The 11,999-nt window shown below is 35.0% G+C and overlaps 1 protein-coding gene across 1 annotated transcript in view; it reads left to right on the top strand.

Annotated features, from left to right (window-relative positions):
* The first annotated feature begins 3,874 nt into the window (after positions 1-3,874).
* LOC107040413 (potassium voltage-gated channel protein eag) overlaps positions 3,875-11,999 on the top strand; it is a 70,236-nt gene continuing 62,111 nt past the window's right edge. Inside the window, exons 1-4 of the mRNA XM_015260495.2 lie at positions 3,875-3,969; positions 4,925-5,057; positions 10,360-10,628; positions 11,537-11,836. Coding sequence (XP_015115981.1) covers positions 4,928-5,057; positions 10,360-10,628; positions 11,537-11,836 — 699 coding nt within the window. The 5' untranslated portion in view covers positions 3,875-3,969; positions 4,925-4,927. The remainder of the gene's footprint in view (positions 3,970-4,924; positions 5,058-10,359; positions 10,629-11,536; positions 11,837-11,999) is intronic.

The raw sequence follows: 11,999 nt of genomic DNA, 5'->3' as shown, positions 1-11,999 counted from the left end.
ATATATTTATTTTAATGTACAGGTTTACAGTGTATGAAGAAAATCATGCAATCATTCCAAATGAATCCATTATTAACATCAAACAGAATATTTCCTTGATTCAAATCGAAAATTATTCAACCTAGTCGCACTCAAAAAATATACTCGAAAACCCCCTTTTTTGTATCCCGTTTCAATGATTTTTCGAACTACTAATTTTCATTGACAAAGGGGCGTAATTCAACACTGACGCCTGTTTGCCATTATCAGTCAGACACCTTGGAGAAGCAGGTCCATTTTGCCCTCCTGGTCCCTTTGGCCGTACTCTCTCTGCTTTTAATTAAATTTAGAAATGCTCGAGTCAATGAGGGAATATTCGTTATTCTCAGCGAACTAAATTACAATAAGGAGAACAAGCAGGGTAGAACTTCTATTCGGCAGAAGCCATGTGACTGTTTCTTCATGTGTTATTAGTCTTCTTTTTTCTACCAACTCCACTGGTAATAAGCTTTCGAATGGATCCGTAGCAACTCCACTTTCCAAAATGAGAATTGGCAATTCCTATTCAAATTCCCGACTTTATTTGATGAATATGATCTTTAACAAACTAATGAATATTTCATTTTTATTCTCCATTTTTTTTCATTTATTAATTTTTTAATATTCTCACTTTTTTGGAATGTTGTTCTCGCGTCAAGATTAAATGAACTATTTGGAGTCAAACCTTCTCTCTTTCTGTTATTTTCCGTCTGGGTTTTTGAAAGAGAGTTGGGTTGAAGGCAACAGATAATTGAAGTATCATTTCAGTTATTAATTAACTGAAATTTCACTACAATTGCCTTTAACAAGGGCGTAGTTGTTGAGGCAACAGCTTTTCAAGAGAGGGAATAGTGTTGCGTCTTTGGTCTTTTCCTCCACCTCAATTATAGTCGAGAAGGTATACCTTCATGTATACCATCGTTTCTTTCTTTATTGATATTCTTTTATCCTTAATCTTATTCCGCCGGCGCGTCACGTCTTTTTTTGTATTTCTTTTCATTATCTCTTTCGCCACAAAATCTTTAATAAATATTCATTTATTATGAAACCGACTAATATTTAACTATATGATATAAAATAGAAATGAGCATAATTTAATGTTGAATGACTTGTTCAATCATCCAGACGCGAAAATCATCGATAAAGTGACAATGTGTCATTTTTTAGAAAAAACGACTTTTAGATAAATGGTTCTATGCCATGATGTACTGAATCGATCGACCCAAAATTTTGTACAGAAGTGAGACCCACTCGATGATAATACTGATTAGTAGCCGAAATTTTATAGGGTTCATTCGAACTTTTACGAAAATTGATTTTTGAGAAATTACTGTATCTCAAGAACTATTTGACCGCTTGGGCTGTAACTGCGCACAGGGCTGCTCCCAAATGATAGCAATTATGTGATAAAATTTTAGATTCATAGCTGCAACTTTACTTGCCTTTTTGTTGAGATTTATTAACAATTTCCGAAAAATCTGCACACACATACGGACATATACATACACACATTTTCTAAAAACATCATGTCTTCACGTTTCACGACATTCTTCATCATTCCCGAGCAAAATTATAAAATCATAGAAATGACCGATTATAAGGCTTCCCTTCGGAAGCAAAAAACAAGAACCTACAGTTTGGAGTTCACTGGCCCTTTGGTCAGTGTTTATGCTCCAAGTGAACGAGGATATCAATCAAGAGCCTACAATTGATGGAGCGCATGTGTTGGAGATACACCCATTTGTTTCTAGCTATTTGGAGTTACGAGCTTTTGCCGTTATTCATTCTCTAAGTCGACTAGGACATCAACCAAGAGACGAAAAGTAAAGGGACGTATGTTCTGAAGATACACTGGAGTGTATATCCTTTGGATGGTGGGTCCTCGAGGATCCTTTTGTTCTCATTATTTGGAGATCAACAATGCTCCATAATTTGTCATTATAAAAATTAATTGGTGAAAAACGTTGAAAAAAGTCAGTAAATTCAATTTCACGATTTAACCCTAGATTGGTCACCCTATATGAGGGAATCCCCGCCGCGCGTCATTTTCCTTCAATTACAATTGACTGCCTAAAATTATAGTAGTTTTTACAACAACATATTTTCCGAAATTTTTGAAGAAAACAAATTATTCCGGACAGATGAATTATTTTTTCCCATGTAAAATGAAATTGTCCATGACGCGAGGTTGCCGGAAGCTTGCTCATCGCGCCCGGGCAATATAGTAGAATGAATTCAGTAACGCTAATGCCTAAATAACACGGCGGCGAATGCCCCTGGAGGTGACCAAAGTCGCAGGGTCGCGTTTGGTGACAAGACTAGGGTTAAATTTTGTTTTTCCTCAATATGTGAAAAACCAACTCCGCCGATTTCAATTTTTATTTTTTCGTTTTCAAAATGGTCGTCTTGATGGCCTCTAGCTAAATCAATCAAAATATCGATACCCGTTCATACAAAATTTGAAGATATTGCCGATTTTCCGTTTTTTCATGAAAAATCTTGTACGCACGATAAGTTGAGAAAAAATTAAGATAGCAAGTTGAAATCTGCTATGATTATAACTCTTAGGGGAGGGTGCACCTGTACCGCTCAGCAGGCAATACCGCCCACCCGATTTTCTCCACAACCATCAACTCGAAAATTTTTTTCTCTTCCTGATCACGAAGGATTTGATGATAGAATGTAATTGTTGGGAAAATTTCACTCTATTTGCCACATTAAATATAAAAAAACACATAACAAAGATTCGAGGTCTTTATGGTGCAAAATTGGTGCACTAGTAATTAAGGTTTTTGATAGTTTCAAACTCCTAATTGTTATATTAAACTATGGTTTTTCAATTCGGGTTACATTCACGCGTAATTTGAGACCAATTCGAACTCAAAACTCCCCTTGCGTCAATAGTTATCAACAATTTTGTTGACGCCGAGCGGAGCCGGTAATACCGCTCATAGGATCGACCACATTGTTACTCGCAGTTACTCGACAGCAGTCGACTACAGGTTAGGTTGCAGCGTAAGCGATACACACAATTTCCTATGGGCGGCATTGGAATCGTGCCGAGCGGTATTAGCCGACGGCGGGTAGTACCGCTTAATGGGCTCTCTCTTTTGTTTTCAATTAATTTTGTCGATTCTGAGGGGAATTAGACGTCTACACTTCGAGAATAATGAGTTCAATAGTCAAAGAAGTACATAAAAATATTTTTTCCACTCAAGTTGAAATAGAAAATGTAAAACTGGTATTTCCCCTTAGGTGGGCCGTACAGGCATATCCGCCCCTATAATATTGAAACTCGGTATTTTGGGTATTTTTGGATATACATATTTCACTAAAAGTTTGAATATTTTCCTGTAGACACCCTGACGCCGAAAACTCAAGTTATAACATATATACAGACATGACCCTAAAAACATCATTTATTTACGTTTCATAACATTCTAGACCATTTGCAATCAAAATTATAGAATCGAAAAATCGGTCAATTACAAGGCTTCCATTCGGAAGCAAAAATGAAATGTCGTTAATTTAAAGATCAACTTCCATCGTGTGAAAAAAGTGAAAAGACTAAATATCGTACTTAACAATGACTGCGAATATCTTGGGTCGATGTCACCTATGTGCATTACTCACCCGGGATCGATCCGCCGACTTGGGGGTAATACAAAGTTGAGTCGAGTAGATTCAATCAGATCATCTATATAATCATGCTGATTGTGTCACGTTCAAACCTTTTAATTGATCTCCGTTTAATTTCCCAGGAAATGCATTAGCCAAGGCCCTTGAGGCTACCAAATTATCCACTTGGAACCATTATTCATTATTCTGTTCCTTTTTGTATTTGTTTCAGCGGACAGTAGTTTCCTCCTTGCCAACGCTCAGATTGTTGACTTTCCAATTGTTTATTGCAATGAGAGCTTTTGTAAAATATCTGGATACAATCGGGCCGAGGTAAGCACTACACAAATAAATTGCTGAAACTTATTTCTGAAAAATTGAAATTGAAAAATGATTTCATTGAGTTTTCCATAAAGCATTTTTTAACGTATAGCACGATCAAAAATATATTTTTGTCACTCCGTTCGTTAAGGGTATTATGGGGGGGCCCATAGCTGGAAAAAAAAGCAGAGAATTCAATGAAAATTGCTGAACAGATTATTCGATCCATTTGAAAGCCGTGTGCAAAATGTCAAGACCCCTACTTAAACAATAATAATGGGAATAATTTTTGAAGTTGCTACTTATATACACGGTTGAATGGGGCATCGGTAATTTTAGTGCTTTTCCTACGTTATTGATCTATCGATAACGTAGGAAATTCACAAAAATTACCGATGCCCCATTCAACTGCGTGTATAAGTAGCAACTTCAAAAATTATTCCCATTATTATTGTTTAAGTAGGGGTCTTGACATTTTGCATACGGCTTTCAAATGGATCGAATAATCTGTTGAGCAATTTTCATTGAATTCTCTGCTTTTTTTTCCAGCTATGGACCCCGCCATAATACTCTTAAGTCTCGCTCCACGTACACTCCGCGTGTGAAAAAGCCGCTCCCGAGCGTCGACAACCGACAAGAAAAATGTCTCGTCAATGGGTCGAAAAATACTATATTGGAAAAAAAATCATGCATTGATTTCTATTTGACACATTTGACAAAAAAATAAGAATGGAAGACACCATGGCTTGAGTTCATTGATTCATAAATTCTATACGTAAAAAAATCACATATAATCTTTTACGGATAACAAATTTTTTCATTTTTAATAGATTATGCTTTTTTATTAAGTGTAAACCTTTTTTTGTGTTTGTAAATCTTTCTCAGGCTCAATCGAAATTGATGATTCCCTTTTTTGATTGGTAATGGATGTCCAATAAATTGTTAATTTGTCGATTCTTTTTCATAGGTGATGCAAAAATCATGTCGTTGTGGCTTCATGTACGGCGAGCTGACTGATAAGGAGACGATAGCAAGGATAGAAGAGTGCCTTGAGGGACAGATACACGATCAATTCGAGATACTACTCTACAAGAAGAACAGTGAGTGTTATCCCCTGCTATCTATTCCCTACAGAATAGGAAATTACCGGAATATATTTACACGTGCCGGAAAGACATTTCACGTGTGCTAGGATAAATAGGAAGGGGGGCAATGGATGCCACCTGTCACTGTCATTCGAAGAAGAACGATGGAGATTTTATTCACTCCAATTTTCTCAAAATACAAGTGTTTTCAATATTTGATAGAGAAAAGGAGATTGTTTTATTCCATTTCCCAAACTTTACTCAAGCTTTTCATTTCCTCCTTTTCTAATTACAAATGTCGCTCATCGATTCGATATCATGATGGTCTGTAATGTAAATGGACATAGATAAAATGACGTTATCTCCGGTGGTTACAAATTTGATGGACATGAGCAATAAACAAAAGGGATTCTGAACTAAGAGGCTAAAGTGAACATTATCAATTAAAGGCATCAGTTGTGGATTACATTAACGACGTCCATCTGATACCCTCTTATTGGCTCAAAATCTTTTATTAGACGAAAGGTAATTTTATTATTGGTGTTAGGTTTTTTCATTTTATGTTTCATTTTCATTAGATGGGCAGCTGTGTAGGCAAAACCCCAGTCTAGTGTGCAAACGGTTCCGAGATGAAGTTCCGTCTGGAAATGAGAATATTCATACCTAGATTCTACGGACGAGCGGAATGTTATTAATCGAGTACCTACACTAAGAGAAAAATCGACATAATATCACAAAAATCATTTTTTGAGCGAAAAACATCGCATACATATTTAATCAATTTACGGTCGGTTACAGAGAAGAAATCGGTGCTTTTCGGGCTCAGGAGGAAGTTACTAAATAAAAAGGTGATGTCTTTTTTCGAAATGAGATAATATTTCTTAAACGACAAAAATAGTTTGACAGAAGGAAAAGAAGATATTGCTTCCCTTCGAACTCGAAGCGATTGAGCGTAAGGGACGGGTATATTTTTTTAATATCTGGAGGTTTTCCTCTGCATAAATTCTCTATTCATTCAATATGAAAGTCTCTGATTCATGATTCACTGAATCGAAGCTTTTAATATTTTTAGCCATTTTCTCATCTTCTGAGACGAAAAAACCGATTTCTTGCGGCAAGAAATTCCCAATTTATGATGAAATGTTCATGTTCAAGTCATAAACACTTCACCGAAATCTGGCATTGTCTGACACATTTTCCGGGATTCTTATCCCAAGAAATTTATCCTCAAGAGATGAGATATTTGGCGCAAGAAATTAGTTTTGTGAAATTATGACGATATTTCTCTTAGTGTACTGTACCGGCACAGGTTGTCCTTTTGAAACTGCGGTACAGCTTGAGCTTTCTCATGAATTGAAGATCAATTATTTAAGTCCAAAAACGAATAATTAGTGCAAAAAATATTAATTGATTATTCTTCGTTTGTCCCGCACATGCTTAAAATGGTAAAAATAGTCCCCCAATTTTTGAGCTACAGAGATTTTTTTTCCAAATTTTTGAAAAAAGGTGTACAATAACAATTACCAATTAGTTTTTTAAAATTCAACTCCTACACAGCTAATTTCGTTTTGTTTAATATAACAATTTGCGCCATTCATTTAAAATAGGCGGAAAAATTATCCTTAATATTTTTTGGGCTATTTCACATGAATGGTGCAATTTTTTATTTAAGAAAACAAAATTAGCTGTGTAAGAGTTGGATTTCAAAAAACTAATTCGCAATTGTTATTGCACACATTTGTTAAAAAATTTTGAAAAAAAAACTGAAGCTCAAAAATTGAAGGCCCTGGGCTATTTTTAACATTTAAGCGTCTGCAAGGCAAACAAATAATAAACGATTAATTTTTTTGCGCTAATGATACATATATATATATATATGTATATATATACATCGTAATGAGTATTATCCTTTTCAATAAAGTAGAAACTATTTGATTCATTCTAACAGATGTTTGATGTACCATGTCGATGATAAGTGATAGAAGGAGAAATTATGAAAATAATTTTTCTGTAGGTAATTTCCTTGGGTACAAAAAAAGTCTGTTGAAGTTTTTTTCTAAAATCACTCATCTCCAAAATAATTTCACGCTTATTTCACTTTCTAATGCCCTCAGACAAAAAAACTGAGAGAATTGCTTCTACTTAGGGAATTGTATTCGTCGTCGGGAAATAGATCCCCTTGTTTACAGGGTGTTACGGAATCTATAGGCGTGTCATAATTTTTCGCTGTAAATAGTCAACCTTAATATTAATAAAAAGATCTGTTAACATCTTGATAATTATCTAATCAAATTTTAGTCCAGTATTTGATACTTTAATCATTATTGGAAGTTTTGAGCTTTATTATAGTGATGCCGCGGGACGCGAGAGAAACGAGACGAGAAAAGAAATTGCTCTCGTATTTCGATACAGGACGAGACGAGAGAATGGTTTCCTGATAATGAGACGAGACGAGAAGACACAGTTTCTCGTCTCGTCTCGTCTCGTGGCATCACTGCTTCATTATTACGGTGATTTGCACTTTTGCGTGATCTTGTCTACTAAATTTGTAACGAAGGCTCCAACATCATCTTGTATGAAATTGTCTGAATATATGGTCATCTCAGTCACTAATAGTTGTCTCCATTCTATTATGTTTTGTTTTATTATAAATCAACAAAACATTTGTTTATCTTCTCTGCTCATTTGCACAGGTTTCTTTTTTCATCGCCTAAAAAAAGAATTCAATCGCATTTTTTAACGGAATAGTGAAAGATAATGAAGAAAAGAGTCGGGGAGCATTAGGAAAATGTGGAATAGAGCCATTAATAAAAATTTTTCATTTTGTAAATAACTTTGAAGATTAATTCCCGATTTAAGTAACTAAGGATGTAATTCTTTATGTTTTTAAAGGTACCCCACGAGGTATGTCTATACGCAGGTACTCTCACAATGACTATCTCGCTATATACCTATTTATCTTTCTCGCTCGCTCGCCAATTGAAAATTGAAAAAATATATATATATCAAACCAAATGTGTCTCAGTGATTTGCAAATAAGTAAGTGATCGCAAATTTTGATGCCTAATAATTAACACTCTGTATGGAAAACCTGTAATTATATAAATCCCTGTAGATTGATAATTTTCATTTTATTTATTAAAATAATTATGAATATATTCTTCTAGAGATGTGATGAAACAAGTCTTTAACATACATTTTAGTTAATTCTTCACCTATCTCATACGATCGCATTCATAGTAGATTTTATTAGCAATGGAAAAACTAATTTGATAAATCCAGTAAAACGGTCTCTTAATATTTTTTCATAACACTGTTATAGATTTCTATTGTTACTTGTTCCATCACTTTATCGCTGAGTTAGGAAATTACACGGTTGTTAAACATCGAACAAAATCATTATTACACCTGAAGATATAAACTAAACAGCTCAATTGAAAAGCCGACTATTATAATGGAAATTTTGGAATAATAATTCAGTGGGATATGGGTAAAATAGGGGTAGGTTAATTGCCTTGAGAATTGGCTGGAATTCCCAAATGTTCCATACTTTTGTCACGCGATGAGAGGGCTTTTGAAACAGAATTTCGTGTCACAAGTTTATTTCGTCTGTCACTCTGACTGTCACTAAATTAAATGTCGCCAATTGAATTTTTCCCATTTCTCTCGAGTGCTTTTCACGTCAAAATGCAATCAACTTTTGCTCTCCTCTTCTCTTCCTCTTCGAATATTTTCCATGAATGAAAATATCCATCGAACAATAATCAAAAAGAAAAGAAGACGGGTGGGAGGCGTGAAAAATTAAAATGAAAAATTGAAAAGTTCGAGAGCTCATTCCTTTGATGCTTGTTTTATGTACCTCTGAATATGTGACTTGCTACTGTACACATCGATTGAGTACGTTGTGGTAAAATGTTGCACGCATTATTGAATCATTAAAAAAAAGCAGAATGATTTCGGTCTCCATAACTCATGCAAATTGGTCATTGTCCAATTGTCGTAATAAAAAAGTCACATTAGGCGAAATCATCGAGGGGCATTTTCAAAAACCATTTCTGCTCCTACGAAACAAGACCGTAGAGATTTTTTGCAGAAATATGTCAATTTTTTTAGATAAGCTCAAATTTGGAGAAAGGTTTATATTTATTTTATTTCAGTCCAAAATTTCTGTAATGAAATTAATAAACAAGTTATTGAAAAACCAGACGAACTCTTACCACAGCTTACACTACTTATTTTCCGTAAGAACTTCAGTTTTTATTGCTGATGCTGCATTGCTGATGAATATATAAATAACTAAATGTAAATATTTCATTTGGCTATGGCATTAGGATGAACAAATAGGGTACCCTTCGTAACAACCCAGATTATGGTGTGCTCGTGTAAATTGCACCCTAGGACTATTATTAACGCACCCAATCGATTGCTATCCATCTCTGCAATTAAAACAAAATAACAGAATAATCCTACTATTGTTCTTTAAAAAATTTCAATTACGATGATCTTGACTATTTTTTTTCTTAATTTCACCTTTTTTTCCCTCTTTTCCTTCACTTTGAATAGCAGCACGCATGCTTCATCCAACGTGCAACAAGAATATCGCCTGAGCGTTCTCATATAATCGATACAACGTAATCATATAACTATTATGATATAAATTGCCATGAAATTCAATGTTTCGGGTCGTATTATTTACATTACGAACGCTTGGGGAGTTATTCAGCTGTATATGGGATTATTAATTCTATTTTAATTGTTCCATTTAATTACCTTCATAATAATAGAGTAGCGAGTGGTGAAGCATTGTTGGAGATATGAATTTAAAAATTTAATCAAGATCAATTTGCAAATATCTCTCAAATTGTTGGATTTAAAAAACCCATGTCAAGAAATTTTCATCCCGTAGAAAAATAATTCTTTCGACACTTATCGAGAATTTATAATCACCAAAATAAATCTGCAGTTAACATCAGGAGATATATGCTTATAGACAGCTTTACAATTGATGAATATCATTTTATGAAAATATTTTCCACTTCATTCTTGACTACTTTTCCATTTTGAAATAATGATCTGTAGATAAGTTTAGTGATGGAATGATCATGAAGGTAAATCAAGTTTTCCAACTTGTTGATAAAATAATGAGTACAAATAATGAGACAGACTCTTCCATGTATAAATAATTATGAAGAGAAATCTTCCAATTAGTGATTAGTTGAGAGAAACTGTAGATTAACGATTTTTCGCTGTCACTTGGGATTGAAAGGGATTAGGTTCTATTATTCCATCTGCGATTTCGAATTTCCGTTGTCCACAGAGACCCCACTATGGCTCCTCCTGCAGATAGCGCCGATCAAGAACGAGAGAGATCTCGTTGTCCTCTTTCTGCTGACGTTCAGGGATATTACTGCCTTGAAGCAGCCGATAGAGACCGACGACAGCAAGGGTGGACTCTCCAAGTTTGCCAAACTTGCCAGGTCTGTTACCAGGTCCAGATCAGTTCTTGTTTCCCAGTTCAGCTCACACCTGCCAGCCTTGAAAGACACAACGCTACCTACTGCGGCCAAACAGTCTCATCTTGCACATGTGAGTGTTAGCCAAATATTCTCACAATTTTTTTAGAAAATCATTTGATGATTTTCTTGATTTGTATCCTTGAACGTCATTTTCCATACTGTTCAATCAATTCCACAAACAACTGAATGGAATAGAATAGACTCAATTGATGGTCAATGACGAGGGGCTACTCAATTCATAATTGAGTGACACCATGGTTTCGAAGTGAAGTCGATTTCGGGTAATTTCAGTGATTTCGGAAAAAATGATTTCGGTGATTTCAAGTATTACGGAAGGTGAGTTCATGATTTCGAATGATTTGATTAATTCGAAATCAGTCATTTCACAAAAATAAAGTTAACAAGAAAATAGAGGTGGGCCAAAACGGCTTGTGTCAAATTATGAAAATCAAAACTGGAAAATAATAACGAATTGGTTTGATTCTACTCCGCCAATCTTGACCTAATGACGATGAAAACGATCCATTTTATCATTTTACTGTGGCAGTGAGTACGGTATTTTATTATCATCGATGGTAGGTGTGTCAATTTCAAGATCACGAATTACTTGCACGGTTCGTACTATGCCAGTGCGCCACTGATTTCGGTGATTTAATTGATTTCAGACAATTTCACCTGATTTCGAAATTGATTTCGGAGAGCTGAAATCACTTAATTTCAGTGATTGCGGAATGATTTTATGTCAGAGTAGCGCCGTGATTTCGGAAGTGAGTAGCCCCTCGGTGAAAGATCAAAATGAGAAATTGTTGGAAAAATCATCTGAAAGAAAGTTCCTTCCTATTATCTTATTATCAATCAATTCCATCTGTCTGCCTAGAAAAGAAAACCATGTAAACCCACCAACAGATGAGTGTAATACGATTTGTAAAGAAATCGTCTTGATTTGTTTGTCATTGAAATCAGTACCAATCTGCCCAGATGATGTCCCTGAGCGGTGATGTGATGCCTCAGTATCGTCAGGAAGCACCAAAGACACCACCTCACATACTCCTCCACTACTGTGCATTCAAAGCAATTTGGGACTGGATTATTCTCTGTTTAACATTCTATACCGCCATAATGGTACCATACAATGTGGCCTTCAAGAACAAAACCAGCGAAGACGTGTCACTGCTAGTTGTTGATAGTATCGTCGATGTTATATTTTTCATTGACATCGTCCTAAACTTTCATACGACCTTCGTGGGTGCTGGTGGTGAAGTTGTATCCGATCCAAAAGTAAGTTGCACTTTTACCCATCTTTATTTAGTTATGCTTTTTCACTGACTGGGCCATATACCACCATATATACATAGGGATAAACACAAATGTACACACACATATGTATATATATATATATATATATATATATATATATATATATATATATATATATATATAT

The sequence above is a fragment of the Diachasma alloeum genome, unplaced genomic scaffold (assembly GCF_001412515.2).
Source record: "Diachasma alloeum isolate Michigan unplaced genomic scaffold, Dall2.0 Dall_scaffold_00333, whole genome shotgun sequence".
In the NCBI taxonomy this organism is placed as follows: Eukaryota; Metazoa; Arthropoda; class Insecta; order Hymenoptera; family Braconidae; genus Diachasma; species Diachasma alloeum.
This window is presented reverse-complemented; position numbering and strand designations above follow the sequence as displayed.